This window comes from Lemur catta, chromosome 6 (genome assembly GCF_020740605.2).
Source record: "Lemur catta isolate mLemCat1 chromosome 6, mLemCat1.pri, whole genome shotgun sequence".
Classification (NCBI taxonomy): Eukaryota; Metazoa; Chordata; class Mammalia; order Primates; family Lemuridae; genus Lemur; species Lemur catta.
Genome location: NC_059133.1, coordinates 80192758 through 80213427, shown reverse-complemented (window position 1 = coordinate 80213427; position 20670 = coordinate 80192758). Strand labels below are relative to the sequence as shown.

The window sequence follows — 20670 nt, the reverse complement described above, 5'->3', positions numbered from 1 at the left end:
AAAATAAATATCTGAAGAAAGTCTAATTACATAGAAGCAGAAAAAAGACAGGATCAATATATTTGGATGTTATTCTATAAAAGTTCCAGACAGCTTTGCATCACTGATTATATCCCACAGCTTTAACAGGAAAACAAAATCAGAAAGGATCTTAGCACAAGATAGAGATCAATAGGAACACAGACGAGTGACCCTACAATATAATTCCTCTTTTGAGCTTTAAAAAGTTATAGTGAGGGGCTTTGGCTATCATGCAAATGTTCACAGGTCTCATAGGTCAATTTGTAACATTATATTTGTTCCTTACGTGTTAGAGAGAGGAGAAATCAGAAATGCTGGCACTACAAAGAAGAACATTAGAGGAAGAAAACAGAAGCACGTATTTTTTCCTTATTGAAATGATGAGCAGAGGTTGTGTTATGTTTGAATAAGCTTCCCATTCATGCACTTGTTTCAATCTCTCACCTCTAGGATGTATGTAAAAAATTCAAAAGACAAGCCTAGGCGGAGGGTAAAGCAGATGGTATCCATTTTTTTTATGATAGGAAGAAAAAAAAGCTACAGCAATTATAGATTCAAGTCTCCTCCCACTTACAAAATAGACATTTTATAGTGCTCAACCTAAATATTGTGGCCTCATATTTAGGAGTTTATAAACAGACACTGGGCTTCAGAATTCTTGTGAGTTAGTCTCCAGGGCTTTCAGAGAAGCTATGTAGGAACTGGTGGAATATTTGCTGTCTCCCTAGCTTCAGGGACTCAGAAAAAAAAAAACATCCATCTGAATGGGAGAAAAGCTCCGCTTTTCATAATCACCAGCAGGGCCATAACTAGGTCAGGGTGACTCTGCCACAGGACACCTACATTTAGAGAGCACATGTTTAAGCAAAAACAAAACAAAACAATTTAAGGCAGTGTGAAATTTTGAGTTTCTCAGCAAATTTCCACATCACCTCTCTAGTCACAATGCTACTAGCTCAACCCTACAGCCAAGCCAGCTCCCCTGGGGGAGGACAGAGATAGGTGGTCAAGGGTACAGACCTCTCTGATCTTTTCTATGCAGAGGGCTTGGGGACGGGGTCATCTCCTCCTTTCCACTTGCCCCACCCTCTCCCTAACACACGGTGGAATGAAGTTGCCAAAATTGGTAGTTACGTTTACTGCTGACTATCAGAGGCGTTGACCTAGATTGCAGGGGCCCTGAAATTGTCAGCCCACTTCCACTCCTGATGTTTGCCCACCCGAAGTCATATAATCTGAGAACTGACCTCTACACTAGGAAGATGAAGAAATAAAAAGCATAGTGTTACTCTCAATCCTCAAGTTCACACAAAAATCCTTACAGCTCTTGATCTTTGGAATTCTACAAACACAGAGCAGATGTTATTACCTGGTTCAGGTGGGAAAGTATTTATAAAATACAATCATTTCCCAAAATTTTCCATGGACTGGTGACGTTTTTCTCCTTAGCTCCCTCCTAACACGGAATGTCAGTTAAAATGTTCACAAAGTCAATATTTTCAAACATAGAAATTAAAACTTTAGATGGCTGACTTTCCTAACAAAGAAACAGGAGGTTGTATATAAAGTTATAAAACTACAACAGCTGCTGACAAGAATAAACATTATCAATATTATTTCCATTTTGGATCATCTATAACACTCATGTGTAAAGCTTTTGACTAATCTAAGAATATTTTTGACAAACTTAAAATCCAAGGGTTTCTTCAGTTATTTTCCATTTTTAAGTCACGCTGTCCAGATTGCTTCAGGTACAAGTTATATTTAGCCTAAACAAATTTTTAGCCACAAGAAGGGCATGAGACGTTCACAAAGCCAAACATGGTATTGTCTGAACATCTGCCATTTTGGATAATTTACTTTCTACATTTGTTAAGATAGCTAAAAGTGAACTGCACAGAAACAAAATCCAGTGAGCACTTCCTTAACGTTTTGTGTGAGATTTGTTCAGTTTAGCTGAACAATGCTATATAAACTTTTGATAAAATACTCTATTTAAAGCATATGTATGTAGGAGTCCTCTTCCACATGAAAAAATTTTCATATAACACATTATTTTTCTTTCTTATGGAATGACTTCATCCTTCACCAATCTCAATTTTCCTGAGGTGTGATTAAAATTAAACAGAGGTCGCCCTTATTCATGATCTTTAGAATCAGTGCTATTCTCAAGTTGGGGCTATAAAAATTAAAAGTCCTGTCGAGATACTCATTTCAGTCTCACCCTCTTTCCTTTTGCTCCCCAAGGAGCAACCTAATTTTTGTCACTGAAAAACAATTTTAAAAATTAGTCTGATGGTAGAAAGTGATGCTCTCTCTTGGCAGATGCACCAAATGTGCTTAAATATTTTCTTATTGAATGTGTCTATCATAACCTGAATGTCTTCTGAGCTGAACCTTAAGGGTCAGTAATATTAAAATGTCATTGGCCAAATTTGGCAAAGTACCAGGCCCAATTTTGAAAGTCTTAATTTCAGATAAACAAGAAAAAATGATGGGAGTTTAGAATTTAACCTCTTAATAATAATAGAGAATTACAGAGTACTCTGCAGGAGAGCTCTAGAGAAGTCCTTACTTAGGAACACATAGTAATAAGGATAGAGATGCATGACATCATGCTACACACACACACACACACACACACACACACACACACTTCTTGTTTAGAAACATCTATCTAACCTCTAACCAACCATGGAAAAAAGCATATGTAGGGCATACTTATGAGTTGTCACTATTAAGTAATGCCAAGCTGTAATTGACCCTATGAAACACTTTCATTAAATTGTACTCATACTTTGAATGGTGTGAACATGTGTGTGCATCTTTAAGTGAAGACAATGGGGAACAATCGAAATTCCCCTTTGGTCTAATCCGGGGTTTTCCAACCTTGGCACTATTGATGTTTTAGATTAGGTAATTATTTGTTGGACCTAGGACCTTAATAGTCTCAAGGCTCCACCTTTCCTTCCCTTCCCCAAGAGGTGGTTTCCTGGGTGTTGGAACTGGGTGAAGCAAACACTCCCATTTTCATATCCCTCTTTCACCTGCACTTTGGCACACACTCCCAAAATAAGAGAGGCTGGCAGGTGCATTGTGGGATAATCAGCAGCATCCCTAACCTCTACTCATTACATGCCAATAGCACCCTTGAGCTGGGAAAATGAAAAATGTCTCCAGATACAGCCAAATGACACCAGAGAGGGCAGAGGAATAACCCTAGTTGAGAAGCACAGGTCTAACCAAACGTTACCAGTATCAGCCATTTCTGTTGTGGTTTTCAGAAGCCACATGGGATAGTTTTACAAATTTATAGACTACACATTATGGAGATGTCTATTGCATAAATCTATCCCAGAAAACATAACAAGATGCAAAATTTCCAGATAGTATTTTCAATGGAACTGTGATGTATGGACTTTACAGAGCTCATGAATTACATTTTAATAATTTTAGCAATCAAAGCACTAATCCTAGTGACACATATTTTGTTCATTTTTGCATGTGTTTTTGTTAGCCCTTTTACATCTTAATGGTATACTGGAAAAAATGTATTCCTTTTTTAGGTAACTACTAAATAATAACAATAGTTCAAAAGAGGAAATATATTCAGGGTTGCACATAAAGTGAATATTTAACACAGCTCACCCATAGGACATTCTCATTACCTTTTTATTGCCATACAGGATCAAAATAGCAAACCAGTTCTGCATAGAATTAATATTCTCAAATTCTTAACTTTCTAAGTATCAGTATAATCTGCATTATGTCAACCAGTCATATTTTAACTGCTAACGTCTCTAATAGCCTCAATCTTCAATTGCATTTACAAATTGCCTACTCCAATGATATGGAATTTTTCTAAGAATTTTTTCTATATAATTTTTCTATAGAATTTTTCTTTGTTATCTTGATATCATGTAAGTTCACCCACCAAAAAAATGTCACCTCTATTAATTTATATGCTATACTAAGTTTCTCCCTTTAAAACTGAAGTAGAACTTTTTGGGACAGTTTGTCGACATTTTGGTGACATTTAAAATAAAGACAGTGAGTTCTAGTGTCTCCTTTTAGCTTAAGACATCCCAAAGCACAAAGACAATGAGAGGCTTCGTCTACATTTCTCTGATATGCAAACACATTTGGCTGCTTTTGTCCATAGAGTTTTCTTGTTGTGCGTCTAAGCCAGTGTAACAAGATGTCTAAGCCGTCCTAACTGCTACCAAAGAAATAAACAGCTACTAATTCATATCCCCTTACTTGTACAAACCATGCCTTTTGTGACCATGTTCAACCCTAGGCCCATTCATGAGATTTGGGGGAAAATCAGAATGAGTAAAACAATTCTCTCATTCTGGGCAATTATTGGGAATAAGACTTGCATCCCATGCTTGTATGGGCATCATGCGCAGCAACAGGAAATTGGCTTATTTTATATCAACATGTAGTGGACAGGACATGACACATTTGCAGCTCACCAACATTCATTAAATTTTTACCATACCAAGTCATGTGAGTTCAGCTTTCATAGCTGCCCAGGAAGGAGTTTTGTTTAACTTGTGTGTGTGTGTGTGTGTGTGTGTACATGTATATATGCATTCTTGCATGTGTGCATACATATGCTCTATCTTGGAGTGAATATACTGTGGTAGATAGAAAAGGGATTTGCCTTCTGGGCTGTCTTCCACAGAGACTAAGCTTTTCATCATTGTGCTTTACTTCCTTTCTGAACATTACATTATGAAGACAATTATGCCAATTTACAAATAAACAACACACTCCTATTTGTAGTCTTTTTGCACTAAAATAATAACGACAATGCAAACAGGCTTACATAATGCAGACCTAAAATTGGGTTTATGTCCTAAATTCTGAGACAGAAAGTGGCTCATGTTATCCAGACTATGAATCAACACAGTCTAAATTCAACAATGCTTCACATTGTCTAAGTAGACTCGACAAAAGAGGAAGAAGCAATTCTTATTTAAAATTTAAAAAATAGAGGGAAACTATAGTCAACATAGACATGGTTCAACAAATCACAATAATCAGCTGTAGCATTACTCAGTAAGAGATTTTTTTTAAATCTACCCCATCACCCACCCGCTGCCCCTAAATAGGGCAAAAATAAATAATAATTTTTTAAAAACCTATGGTTCTAATGCCAGTCTTAATAAGACAGGTTACTATTATCATTATCATTATTATTATTATTAAGCCAGTTTGTGTTGACAATCGGCAACACTTTTGCCCCGGCATTTTCTTTATTCTACCTTGATCAGTTCCTTAGCCTAGTTTGTCTTGTTTTTGAACTGCATCTTCTAGATTTGAACCATGTAAATGTGCTTTACCAACAGCATTCCATCGGCATTTTACTAGTTGCAAATCCACCATGTGCTATAAAACGTTTCATGGGATGTTTCGTTTCTTATTTGTCTTCTAAGCCAACATTAAAAGTTTTGCTTGGGTTTTTGTTGTTCTTTTCTTGTCTTTTCCAAGTGTTCCCTGCAAATCCACGGAAGCACCTGACCACTCCCTCTTGGAGTCACATAGAAAACCTAACAAAAATACCCTGGCTTGGTCCTTTCTTCTTCCACTGTCCCTAGGAAGTGGGCTGGAGTGAGGTGTCCTCACATGGATCTAGCTGCATTCTCAGGGCACCAATTTTATGAAGATACCAGAGTTGGAGAAATTCCTCGGGCATGGCATGGAAGCCAGAAAAGGGTAAGACGTTGTCATAGTAGTGGTGGCTGATGGGCTGCTCACGCATATTGACAGAAAAGGGCCAGAAGCCGTAGATGGCCACCTCTTCACAGAGGCCCAGAGCTGCACTCACCAGAAAAAGTCCCGTGGACAGGCGTTTGGCATGGATTCCCCTACTTTTCCAGAACTTTCCAATGCTACGCAGAAAGTTGGGGTTGGCAAAGAGCACTGTTTGATTGGCACCTACATCTGACAGTGTGTAATACACCCGCAGGGATGGCTCTGTTCCTGTCTTCATAGAAAAGGCAGGCATGTAGATGTAACTGTGGTTATAGACTTTCATGTTGTCCACAAATGTCTTTCTGGACCACAGTAGGTTCTGAAACCTGTTAAAGAGAAGAAGAGGCTCCATTAAACCTGGAGAAAAAGAAACTCATCAAAACCCATTCTACTGTCCTCTGATGGCCCCAATAGCTCAAACCATCTCAGCAAAACACATGAAAAACACCTCACTTGCATTTAAAATCCACCTTGAACTTACCAATTATCTCACATCAAGTACTCTGGCTTTCCCTGACCCCAACACCTTAAATTCACGTGTTAATGTTCCTTAACAGGGTTGCCTCAGAACTAAAATGCACTGTACATTTTGTTCTCTTCCATAATGTACTTGCCTGGAATGTAAAATGGTTTAATTCTCATGAATTCATAAAGGTTGTTGGCTGGGATTTTGAGAAAAGCTACCTGTGTGGTCTGTAAGTACAGGACTGGTTTCCTCATCTGCAAATCAAAGGAATCACTTCCAAGATACCTATTTCCACTGAAATTCTGTGATTTTTATAAGTATTTAGGTTGAGCAATGCTATATTATAACTACAATATTACATGGAGAAAGAAAAACTCATTACTATTATAAAATGATGCAGAGAGTTACCATAAGGCTTTCTCCAAAGAACTCTTATTTTCCAATGTTTTTTCAGTTTGGATTACATAAAGAGAATGGTCTCTGGTTTAAATGTATTCAACTAAAATTTATGGTATACATCCTAGGTGTCAGGCATTGGGCAGTTAAAAAATTAATGACCCAATTTTTGGTCTCAAGAAATCCAAGTCCAGTTATGGAAACAAAAATATGAATGAGTACAATATAATGTTCTACATGCAATGTTGATATTTGCATAAAGCATTAAGGGATACAGATGAAAAAGATAATTCTGCCTTGAAAGAGGGAGTGAGGTCTGAGAAAGCTACAGAAAGGGGATAACATTTAAATACACTTCATTAGGCAAACAACAAAAAGAACAGCAGCTAAACTCAAAGGACCACTTTGGTCACAGGCAAGAGTATACAGTGCACTGAAACAATGATGAGGATTCTTGTCCCTGGAATGTGGGAGGTGAGAATGCTGGGGGCAGTGGTTGAAGATAAGGCATGTTGAGAAAAAACTTTTATGTGTCTCTTATTTGTTTGGATGTCACACTGTCCTGGTGGGGAAACTTTACAGTGGTAACTATTTATAACACTTTTGACAGTTGTCAGTCTGTGTCAATAAAAAGGTACTCTAGTCCTATAGAAGACGATCTGGGGAGAAAGAGGATGGCAGCCTGGAGATCAGTACAGAGGATGCTGATAGACTCAAGTAAACAAAAAAAGGAAAGGACAGTGAGCTAGACTAGGGCCTTGCAACCTTTGACTTCTCTCACACAAGGGGAGCTGTCTGTCTCTGGCCATGTGTGGGAACAGCAGCAGCATCGAAGAATGGAACTAAACTACAACTAGCAGAGGGACGTCTGGCCTGATATGTCGGCAGGTTCATCATAAATATTTGAAATTAAAATTCTGAATACACAAATCCACAGGATTGTATGTGGCAAACAGTGTTATTTACTCTGCATGCCCAGAAAGGTGTGTTTCTTAAGCACAGAAGGAAGGGAAATCTCTTGTTTTCTTCATGTCCTTGATCCAGCAGCCTGCCTTAGCAATTTTCCCTGGACCCTGACAAATAGAGAAGTGATGATAGGGTCTTTAGGCAGAATCACTTTACCCTAGAAGAAGCCATGGAAGCATATTGCAACCATAGGCTGGAGCTGGGCCAGCCTCTGCAATACCAATTCCTGCTTCCCAACTTCAGAATGGGCTCTGCTCAGCAATTCTTTTCTTCCCTCCATTGCCCTCCCATATCTTCTGCTCTCTTCCTAAAACACTGATACTTTCCCAGTCATGTAGACACACCATGCAGATAACTCTCTATTCCATTTGAGCTTTGGTTCTCAAACTTTAGTTAGAATAATGGGGAGACTTCACTAATATCATAGCTTCCTGATTTCTGATGAGAGTGACCCAAGGGGCTGGATTTTTATCCAGCACTCCTGGATGATTCTGATACTGATGTCTAGGAGATATACTTATGTAGAAGATCAAAGCATCAATGTAAGTTGTCTGGCTCTCTGCATCTATCCCTCCACACCCTTTTCTTTATATCTTCTAATTTTATTCTTACTGCAAGATTCTAAGAGCAAGAAGTGCTATCTCTTCCCCTTTGTATCTTGAGACAAGCTGTTTTACACTTTCCAAAGAATTCGTATTCTAAAGTGGGTCTTTCCTCTTTAAAACATTCATCCTCTTCATCTCTACCTGAATTAAATCCTTCTGTCTTCTAAACATGGTTAGAAATTTTTCCCCAAGTTTTACTGAGGTATATTTGACAAACAAAAATTGTGTATATTTAGGGTGTACAGCATGATGCTTTGATATACAATGTGAAATGATTACCACAATCAGGTTAGAACTTAACAAAAGAAAATTCTTAATATGCCCATACTTTTCCCAGAGCTACATTCTAGTTCTCCCATTTTGCCATCCATATTCTAGAGCAGTTAGTATACTCCCATTGGCTTCCTTTCTTGCGTCCATCCCTCCTATTGCTGTGCAGAATGGCTCCCACTCCACAGGGCTCTGTTGGCTGATGGAATTGATCCCTATTTCTATAGGGGACTACATGCTAGTGGAGAATCACAGATAGCCTCAATAAACTCAGGACAAGTGATTTTGTGTTCCCTGTCTTAAAGCTCTCTGATTATTCCCTCTTTGAGTTTTAACTGAATTTACTATAGCCTTAATTTTACTGACACTGTTAAAGAACCAATCTATAGGTTATATTTTATGATGTTTACCTACCCCCTTCTTCAACAAATGATATTATTTAAGGACCCAATTCAATTCAATAACTGGTATGGTATACTTAATATATGTGCAACTTTCCACATAGTTTTTGCATGTATGGATTCATTTTTGCTCATTCATTCATTGCCCTGGTGAAGTTCTGCCTGTAATTCAAGACCTAACTTAAGCTTTTCTTTATTAAGCTATTCCTTCCTTCCAACTAAACTTACAAAAGATTCTTCTCTGAATTCCCCAATATAAATTGCTCATACCCTTCAAGACTACATACTCTTTGAAGACAAGGCACGAGTCTTATTCATCCTTTAATTTTTATAATCTAGCTCAGAATAGTGTACTGTATGAACAGAAAACTATAAGTAATAATTGAAAAAGAAAAAATGAAGCCCGATAAGCCTATGAATTAAAAAGAAAAATTAAATCAGATCAGCCTATGAATTACTAGAAAGAAATGATTAATATATAATGAATATGGGCATAAAGAAAAACCATAATAGAGTGGAAAGCACAGAAATATAGCAAATTTTATAAATGAATTGAGTAGGTGATAATGGAGATAAAACCAATAAATTTTTTTAAATTATTTAATAAACAATATTGAGATAGCTAGCTAACAATCTGGAGACTTAGAGGCAATAGATTCATACATTACAAAAAATTACAAAATAATTTCAAGATAAGATAAATATTTAAAATATACATTACAAAAAACTAAAGAAAACAATCGTGAACTTATCAGACATTTGTAAAATATCTTTCAACAAAAGAAAATATTGACAAAATTGATTATGTCAAGATATAAAATTTCATTACCATGAAAAATAAGATACCTAAAATAAAAAGGGAATTACTCTGAAAAATATTTACAGAAAATATGACAAACAGAAGATTAATATTGATGAAACTACAGAGTTCTAAATATATGGATTTCAAAATGGACAAAAACAACTGATCTAAAAGGAATTTCAATTAAAAATGTTAAGCCATTCAGTTACAGGTTGCTAGTCAAGATGCAAACTAAATAGAATAAGAAAAGGGTGATGGTCCAGCTCTCACCTCCTATGTCAAATCTGTAGACATACAAGAAAGATATTTTTAAAAATCCATATAGATTCTGAAAAAGGAAAAGAAAGCACACCCTCAGTGGATCCCAAATCTGGGTTACCTCTGAAAAACAGAAAGCTTACCAAAGGAAACCAGAGCATGAACTAACTTGCTGAATATTTCTCTAAAACGTAGCAGGAGATACTGGGAAAGATCAATGTCTTTGAATAATCAGCAAGGTTATTAAGATTATGGGGTAGCAAAGATACTCAGGCAGGCTGAACCCTAAAATCCTGTGCTGGTCAATTATCATTGTGTGTGGGTGGTGGTGTCAGTCTCCAGGTAGGAACAGTGGCTGGGAATTCTTCTCAACTCATACAATCCTGGCAGTCAGGCTTATAGTTCCCAAGTGGAACAGTGACACTGACTGGCTCGAGAGAGAAGACCTAGAGATCATGGAATTTGGGAGCTGCCCAAAAGAAAGCAGCGTTGCTACCTTCTCAACCCAGAGTGAAGCCCACTTGTTGACAGGTGCAGTCTCTGCACAGAGCTTCTAGTCACCAAACAAGGACAGCCACAGTCAGAAAAAGTTGAAGGACAGCCTCCAACATGAGAGTCAGAGAACAAATGGAAGAACAAAGGGACCCAGAGAAAACCAAGATATTCAAGAGGCAGAAGAAAACTCTTAAAAATCTATAATTAGTTTGTTTAGAAATATTAATAGCTAAGCATATCCAGACTAGGATGCTATATAAAGAAAAAGAATATTTAAGGAATAAGAAAGTACTGTTGGTAATTAAAAAATATAACAACTGATGGATTCTGATAAAGGAAAGCTCCAGAAAAATAGCTACACAGTAGGCCTAGGAAGCCATCAATCAGATTGTAGCGAGAGAAGAAGACAGCGCCAGGATGGATGTCTCAACAACAACAAAAAGTGCCCCTGATAGACTAATGCGTTTGGCAGTAATAGAAGAAGAGTTATGGCTCTGGAGAGAGCCTGGAGATGGATTAGTGACTGCTGCATGGAAAGGTTTTATTAGCTCTGGGGGAAAACTAAAAGTTGGGCAGGATATAAAATACCTGGAATAGACTTCTTGTCTCTGATGTGAACTAAGCTTGTGGAGACAGATGCTAAGGTACTGCTGACTGCTGATTTGATTATCATAGATCTGGACCAGGAGGTCAGGAAAACATAAGTGTGCCTGGGGGAGGGGGCCCTGTGAGGAGCATGTGAAGACAATGAATCTTTATTTTTCCATACGCAATCAACAGACAAGCTGAAATTTTAAAAATTGTCATTAAGCATGCTGCTTGCAAATGTAATAAGAAAGAAAATCAGCTGAAGAAGTTGAGAGGAATTAATATCTTGGAACATGACCTGGGGGAGTGGGGAAGTCTGAACAGGTGACTGCAGCCTTTCATTTGGAGCTTTGTCAGACTAGGATTTTTTAAAACTATGTACATGCATTATTTTGGTAAGAAGAGAAATTTAATTTTTAAAATCATAAAAAAGATAAAACAATTTATATTCATCAAATGCATAAGACCACCAAAAAATATAATAGTCAATAAATTTTATGTACTTAAAAGGTAGTTTTAAATATATATAGCCAAAAAAACTACAGATAGAAATTCACAAATATGCAATCATAGTGAGTCTCCAATAAAAAATGCACATTTTTAAAAACATATAATAGAAAATTTCTGACCACACATTATGTCACAAAAGAAAAACCAATATATTAAAACAATTATCACCATACAGGCCACAATGATCAAAAATTTAATAAAATTAGAAGTCAGCGTTGTAAAGATACACACACATTGCCCCCCCAAATTTTTAAAAAACATATCTTAAGTATGTTTATAAGGAGAAATCTGTCAATATCTGGAGATGATATAATTAACTATCTATGATATATAAGAGAACCAACTGAAAAATTATTTATTGGAGCCAAGAGAGACTTAGGCAGGATCAGCTTTTTAGGTTCCCTACATAGCAGCAATCATGTATTAGAAAAATATAATGAAAAAATATTTCATTTGGAATAGCAACAAAGCCCCCAAACACCTCAAAATGAACCTAAAAGTAAATATATACCATTTTTATGGAGATAATAATGAATATAGAAAGATGTCTCCCCAAATAAATTTGTAGGCTCAATGCAATCTCAACAAAAATACCAATATTATTGTAAAGTAAAATGTGATAAAATGATTCAAAATTTCACATGGAAAGTATAAATTAGTAGGCATACTCAAGACAGTTTTGGACAAAAGGATAACAAAGAGAGAACTTACCAATATTAAAGCTGATTATAAAACCATTGCAATAAAAACACTATGAAACTAATGCAAGAACAAACCATATATGAGAGAACAGAAGAGTGAGTCTTGAAATGGACCTATGTATGTTTGGACATTCCCTATATAATAAAAGTGACATTTCAAACCAATTTGTGAAAAATCAACTATTCCATAAATTGTACTGTGACTACTGGCTAGCCAATAGTAGAAACTAACATAAAATCCTACCTCACACTGTTCAGAAAAGTAAGTTCCAGATTGAATAAAAATGTATTATAAAACTAGAGGAAAACATGAGAGAATATCTTTGAGACATTTAGAATATAAAAGGCATTGCAAAATAAGGCACTAGAAGCAAAATCCATAAAGGAAAAGACTGTTAATCAGGACTGCTTTAAAATTAAAGATTTCTACAAAGTTATATAATTAAAGATACAAGCAGCAGACTGGGAGAAAATGTTTACAACATACAAAACAAAGGATTAGTATCCACAATTCAAACAATAAAAATCTGCAACAGATATACCAATAGCACAATATAACAACAGATTAGTATCCAGAGTACAAACAATAAAAAATTAATAACAAACATACAAATAACACAATAGAAAAATGGACAATAACGTAGAGCTGTCAAGTTTGAGATAGGCAATGTGAAGGGCCAATATACTTATTAAAACATGTACAATCTCACTAGCATTTAAGTTACAACAAACCTAGAGCAAAATAAGTTTTCTATACAACTGACTTTTAAAAATTAAGGAACTTGACAATAACAAGTGTTAGAGTGTGAGAAACGGGTACTTTTATGCTTTGAATGGGAGTATGAATTGTTCCAGACAGTCTGGAATGGGATTTGGCATTTCAAATCTGCACACCTTCTGACCCTGCACTTCCATTTCTCAGCCGGTGCCTTGATATTTGCAGAGCACCGTCCATCACTTCTGTTAGGTCTGGGCTCAAATAAAAGCTCCTCAGAGAACCCTTTCCTGACCAGCTCATTTTCATATTTGTTGTATTTCTTTGTATATTCTTTACAACATTTTTGTTGTATTTTCTTTCAGCTATCAGGAAGCTCCTTTTGGCTTTTTATGGAAACTTCACTACATAGGCATGATTGATTACGCCATTGGCCATTAGTGATCAATTCAACCTTCAACCCCTCTCCCCTCCTTGGAGGTTGAAGGTGGGGCTCAAAGTCCCAATCCCTTAACCCTGCCTTGGTCTTTCCAGTGATCACCTTCTACCATGAAGCTACCTGGGGGCTACCGACCGTCAGTCAACTCATTAGTATACAAAAAGACATCACCTGGTGGAGATTCTAAGGATTTTAGGAGTTTTACATCAGGAAAGACGTTGAAGACTAAATATGTATTTCAGAGTATTACAGGGTCAAAGGAAACTTTAGCCTTATCTGTAACACCTTTGATTTTTTAAAGGTGAATATATTTATGTGTTACTTGTGTTATTAAACATTTTTTTTGAAAGATCAGGCTCCTCAGTAATCACATAAATACAAAGAAACAATTGTGAGTTTCTGTCTACTGTTTTTAGCACAACAACAAATTTTAGGATTATGGTGTACTTTTATTCTTTTTAAATGTTTAATATTATTATAACATTGTGAGTTTCTGTCTACTGTTTTTAGCACAACAACAAATTTTAGGATTATGGTGTACTTTTATTCTTTTTAAATGTTTAATATTATTATAACATTGTCTGCAGTATAAAATACATTTATAAAAAATAAGTCACATAAATGTTCAAGTTAATTTTTCTCCTGAGCATACTGCATTTTAAAAGTCTACTTCATTTACACAGAATATTTGTCCTAATTTTTTTCTGTATAATAACTTTAATTTGAACACTTTCCTTATTATTTACTTCCTGTTCAAATGCTTCAACAATTTTCCAGTGGGCTAACTCATTTCCTCATGTTATTTACTTGCTTTTCTAATATTTTGGGACTATTTGCCACATTCACGGCTGCTCACTGTCATTTTTCTGTCTCTTTGAGCAGCTGTTTGTTTACCCAGCTGTTGCTTCCTTTCCTTCTGTCAATGAGTGTTAATTTTACGTTGATTTACAATACTTTCCTCCTCTGTATCTTCTCATTCTACGGGTGGGTCTCCTCCACAGGAAAATATCTTACCAGATTGCAAAGAACATTCCATACCAAGCTGTTCAATTGACAGATAAGATATAATAAAAATATGCCCTAAGAATGCAAACTTTAAAAATATTTGCAGGATGGGAGTTTCAAAGCTAGAGTGCGAATGTTGCTAAGAGGGACAAAATTTAGGACAGGCCTTTCAGATGCGCAAATATTGGAAATGAATTTTGAAGAACAAGTAAAAGGTAGCTATACAAACAGAGTTGAAAGAGAAGAGCATTCTTGGCTGAAAGAGTGGCGTGGCATAGGCATGGAGCTGGGAGAGGATGGTGTGTCCAGGGAAATGCAAACAATTTAATATGGTGAAGCTTAGAGCCTTTTGAGTAGCTAGAGAGGAAGCCAGCTTGGTGCACAGGAGAGAATAAAAGAAGGACCTACTACCATTCAAGGTTGAGGTTTTACCTAGAAGGAAAAACGGAGACTCGCTAGCATCATGGCGAAATGATGAGGGTCTTACCAATGGGGGCTGTCAGAAAGGAAGGAACTGGCTTTAGTGACTGGGTGGAGAAGGGCTGATCTTCAGCTAGGAAGCAATGGTGAGGTGTACAATGCAGTGACCTGTCTAAGTTAGTGCCTATCCTGTGCCAACTGTTAAATATTTATCACTATTTGTTGTGAGAGTGCTTTCATTTTGTGGGATTGGGTGGCTTGGATTTCCAGTGACTCCTTTCCTTTCATCATGATATGCAACACAACAGGAGAAGGTGGTTTGAAGGGAAAGTCTACTATCTAATTTTGGACATGCTGAGCCACAGACATGAGCCACGCAGAAGAACAGTCAGCTAAAAAGCAAAATTCTGACAAATGATAGCATGGAAATGATGGGCAAAGGAGGCAGAGCTGTAGCAAAGGGTAGATGGAAATGGTAGGTGAGAGGAAATCAGGAGAGTGCTCAGAGGGAGAAAGAGTTTCAGAAGTTTATCAACAGTGGCAAATGCGGAGGAGAGATCAAGTGAAATAAAGACAGAAAATGCTCTTTGGAGATTTGGCAACATGCCAGTTATTAGTGGTATGAGCTATTCCAGTAGAACTCAATCTAGATCCTAGGTTGTCTACAGTGGCCAAATAGGTTAGGAAAATACATGAAAGGACCAGGCATAAGACAAGAGGGAGTAGATATGGAAAGGAAATGTGCATGTCCCATCTAAAGGATTTCAGAGTAAAAAGAAAAAAAAAAGTTACAGCCAAGTAAAACAATTCTATAGGCCAGATTTGGCCTACTGGCAACAAGTTTGATGTTAACCCTCAAAGCATATTTGAAATTCCAAATGAAAATGAGACCAGGAGTCACAATTCCTTTTGGAGCAGATGAAACAACAACAACAAAAAGATATACTAGATACGGTCTCCTGTTTGTTTATGACACTAGCGATAATCTGGGATAAAAATAAAAAAACCTACAATTAAATTACAGAAATGATCAACAAATTCCACCATGAGATTCTTGCTTAATGTACTTTATCTTAGTTAAGCCTTTGAGGAAGGCATTATCACTTTTCTGCTGTTGAGAAAATTGAGGATAGAGCAGTTAAGTACTCTTAACAAAGTTTCATCGCAGGAATGTGGTAGACTACGGCTTCTAACTCAGCTCAGCCTAACTCTGGACTCAATGCTCCTTCAGTTGTTCTGTGGAGCTTTTCCTTGAGCGGAAGACACATCCCTCCTGTCCTGTATGAGTTCAATCAATCACCTGTAGTTTGGGTTCTACCCTTTTCCACATATCTGTAACCACTCCCTTTCCTGGGCCCTTTCCCCCCACATGGGCTCTGGTACAAGCCTCCCCCAAACAAAAACAATCTAACAATCAACAAAAATTTCCTCAACAGTACATCCTTCTCTAGTTACTTCTTTCTAGTTGCATCTAGTTACTTTTATCTAGTAACATCTCTTTCCTTCTCTCCATGGTGTATTTCTCATCTCATGTCACCCATACTTCCTGGAAGATTTCATTCACTTTCAAGACCTAAAGTACAACTTGTGTACTAGGAATGGGGTGGAAAATATTATTCTAACAACAGATACCATATTTCCTTGCGGAAGGAAAATTCTCATTGTTTAGGTGTGGAGAATGCTTTGGGTGTTGAAAGTAAATCCTAAGAGCATGTCCTGGGAGCAGAAAGGAAAATAAGTTAAATTTCTGTTAACTGCATAAGTGGTTAACAGGAATTAGGGGTCAGAGAAGTCAAAGGGCAAAAGGAGGGGCGACAGAGAGAAAAGAATGAGAGGAAACAACATTTCAGGAGGCTAGAAACCAATATAACATAACAAGTGGGACATTGTCATTGACAGGGTGGTCAAAATACATTTAAGAAAAGAGATAACTGATGTTCAAGTTTTATGTTCCTCACATAATAGTTTTGTAGTGTCTCCCCTCCCTCACCTCAAACCTTCTATAAAATCTGCTGAATACACATAATGCCTGTGGGAATGGAATTCTGGAGAACTAAGAAAAAGAAGCTTTAATCCATGCCTGCACTGATGTGGAACACAGAGAGAAGAGCAAGACAGGAGGTGAGATGAGATGGAGACTGAAGCAAACAGGTAATAGGGATAAACAATGACCATGCAAACATAAGCTTATGGAGATGCCTAAACTATTGGACAGAGCTTTGAACTTACTGGCAGACATAGGATAGGAGTTCCAAATCAATCTGGAGAAACCTCAAGGTCCAGTGTGACTTCTACTCACATCTGAATTCATACCAGTGACTTCCTAATCTCTCCCAAAATTATATGGCAGAATAGTCTAACGGTTAAGAGTGCGAACTCTGAAGCCCTAACACCCAGATGTGAACCTTACCTCTAATACTTATGTTGTGAATTTGGTCAAGCTTCTTAAAGCTGTAAGTATTTCAGTTTCCTAATCCATAACATAGGGATATTCATTGTATTTAGTTCATAGGGATGCTTTATTGCATGAATTGATACTTGCAAAGTATTTAGAACAGTATCTGTCTCATAGTAAGCACTTGATAAATATTAGCACTTAATATGACAACCAATAGACCACTGGCCACTTCCATCTGGATTCATCCACACACTTAACAATTACTTATTGAGTACCTGTCACATAGCAGGTGCTGTTCTATGCGCTAAGGCATGCAGCAATGAACAATACAGATATAGTCTCTGCCCTCATGGAACTTCCATTCAAGTGAGAAGAGACAACCAATCAACAAAAAAATGAACAATATGCGGGAAGTGCTATGAAGCAAATAAAGTGGGTTAATAGGAAAAGAGAGGGTGGTGTTGTTGCTATTTTATTTAGGGTGAAATTTGAACAGAAGTTTGAAGAAAGTGAGGGAGTGAGTCCCGTGGAGATCTGTGGGAAACACCACAAACTCAACATCTTCCCTCCAAAATCTATCACAACAACCATATTCCTTATATGAATGGATTGCACTACCATCCACCAGTGACTCACCTGAACTAAAAACATACATTCTCCCCTTTCTTGCAACTTCTACACCCAGTTGGTCACTAAATTTCACTGTTATAAAATCTCTTGAGTTTACCTTCCCATCTCTCTCTACCTAGTACAGAACTTACAGGCTGAGTCACAAGAAATGGCCATTCTGCAGGTCAAGACAGCTGTTTCCTCTGTCAGCAACAACAGAACAGTCAGTCAAGGATTCTAAGGCCCTAGGGGGATAGTGGAACCACTGGATGGAAGAATATTGGGTCCATAAATGACAGTGTGGAGCAGAATCCATCCTCTTCCCTGTGCACATTCAAATTGTATGTGGGTGAGAACAAATACTCTATTATATTAAGCCATGAAGGTTTGGGGTAATTTGTCACAGCAGTTGGCCCACTCTAACTAACGTACATCTTCAGTGCTACAGTTTAATTTCAGGTTATGTATGATAGTCATCCTCTCTGTCATTTCAACAGCATCCAAATGGATCTCTCAGTCTCCAATATATACTTCTCCATGTTCCCCAACTAACTGTCCCAGGCCCCAATTTGACCATGTCACTCCCTGTCAAGGGGGAGTTTTTCAATGGCTTTTCCTCCCCTTCAGATAAAGTCCAAGCAATCTGGATATTCAAAGTCCTTGGGGATCTAATCCCTGCCTACATCTCCAGCCTCTCTTCTTGCCACTGCTCATCAGCACTCTGTACTCTTGTCCTGCCCAATTACTTCAAACAGTCCTGCTCACTCATTCCTCTAAGCCGTTGCACGTTACTCATTCTGCCTAAAGGGAATGCCCCCTTTGCCCTGCTAATTCCTACTAATCTTTCAGGACTCAACTCATGACATCTACTACACAAAGTTTTCCATGACCCTGAGCCTGGATTAGGTATCTATCTTTGTGCTCGCTTAGCACTTTATTTTTATCAAGGTTCTTAGCACCTTGTTGTGTAATTATCTCTTTAATTTTTATGTCTCCTTTACTGAATTCCCTCAGACAAGGCTAATGTCCTTTATCTTTGTGTATCCTAAGCCTAATACTATGCCTGAAATAGTGTAGGCATCTAATAAGTGTTTGTTGAATGAATAAATGCATAAAGGAATGAGTAAATTTCTAAGCATTTTTGCATCTTCATCACAAAATACATTTAATTTTTTCTAAAATATGCTACAGGAAAGGCAAAAAATGCTTTTCATTTTTTAAGGAATACTAAGATAATATAAGAGATACTTTTGATTGCCTTCACATTTTATCATGCAATATTTTCTATCACTGGTTTTCATGCAAACTGTTCCCCTGCCTGAAACCAGAAAAGGGGTAATTAAGAACTGAATAGCATCCTTAAATACAAATCTCTCATTAGACACTAGTTCATTTGCTTGTAAACAGAATATGGTAATTTCTGATAACCATCAAACTTTCCAAGAATCATACAACCATTTTTAATTCCAGAAATCAGTCAGAAAAATATCATTTTTTCCAGGATGAATAAAATTGCACTTTACGTTTTTTTGACAATAGGTGTTCTTCTCTTATAGTTTCTTCCTTTTGAAGTCCTCAGAATAGCAATTATACTTATTTCTCTCTGCATCCACATGAAATTAAAGCCACAGCAACTTTTAAAGCAGATACTGATTTATTTTGAGACCTTTCAAATTAAGTGAGGCATATTCTAATCTGTGGAATATCACCATTTCAGTAAAAAAATATGACCACGTCAGCGTAGAGCAACAATCTTGTATTTTAAAAAATAGATTGCATTTTAGAAGCCCATTGGTTTTGTCATTTTTGTATCTTTGTTTCTAATATGGATGACGGTCTCAAATCTAATTTCCAATTATAGTGAAGGTACTTTGAGAAGACTGCATGTTTAACCTCTTCCACAGGCAAACTGTACCCTTAAGCAAGTTACTTCATCTATTTATGGTTCAATTTTATCATCTGAAAAAAATGAAGAGGATAATAGCACCCAGTTCATAGGGCTGTTGTGAGGATTAGGTGAGCACAAATGTATGAAGCACTTAGAATCCTGCCTGGCACCTAAGTCTTATAACTCCTAGCTTTCGTCGTCGTCATCATCATCATCATCATCATCATCATTTGAATCTTAAAGAACTCTTCTAGAGAAATAAACATAATCTCCAAAGAAGCAAGATATAAATTAACATAAAAACTTCTTCTTAGGCTGGCTATGGCTACACATGTGCTCATACAGGCATTACTGGAATATTGAGATCCATGGAAATAAATGTTCATTTCTTATTCTTCATTATTTTGTAAAACAAAACTTAAACATGTGACTGATATTCCAAATTTTCAGTAAACACACAGAAATAACAAGCAGAATAATTGTGCGGGTCGGTGAAAATGGTGACTCTCATAGAGTTTGTCAGAGATTTATTTAGAGCAGAAATGGAAAATCAAAGAATCTGTCTTTCCTATAGTCAAAACTAAAAAAGTGAAATATAAGCAAAGTTTTATAAAGAGAATGGAATCTCTCCAGAGTAGTATAAAATGTATCATCTCTATTTTATCACAGAGAACTTATCTATGTCCTCTATACTCTAATTTAAAGCAACTAATAGAATTATTTGCATTGATGTTGAGTATTTTTAATACACTGCACATTTATTCTGGGTATCACCTTTATTAATTAATGATGCATTTCATTATTCAATTACTATTTAACTGAAAGTTTTTGCCAGCAAAACACATCTCAAATCTAAATTACATAGTGTTTTAATTTTATTATGTTTCTGTACTTATACAGAAATATTATGTCTCTATAGTTTCTTTGATGATTTCCCAATTTAAAAGCTACAAA

At 36.7% G+C, this 20670-nt stretch overlaps 1 protein-coding gene across 1 annotated transcript in view; it reads right to left on the bottom strand.

Annotated features, from left to right (window-relative positions):
• Positions 1 to 4656: 4656 nt before the first annotated feature.
• ST8SIA1 (ST8 alpha-N-acetyl-neuraminide alpha-2,8-sialyltransferase 1) overlaps positions 4657 to 20670 on the bottom strand; it is a 150622-nt gene continuing 134608 nt past the window's right edge. Inside the window, exon 5 of the mRNA XM_045554213.1 lies at positions 4657 to 6110. Coding sequence (XP_045410169.1) covers positions 5624 to 6110 — 487 coding nt within the window. The 3' untranslated portion in view covers positions 4657 to 5623. The remainder of the gene's footprint in view (positions 6111 to 20670) is intronic.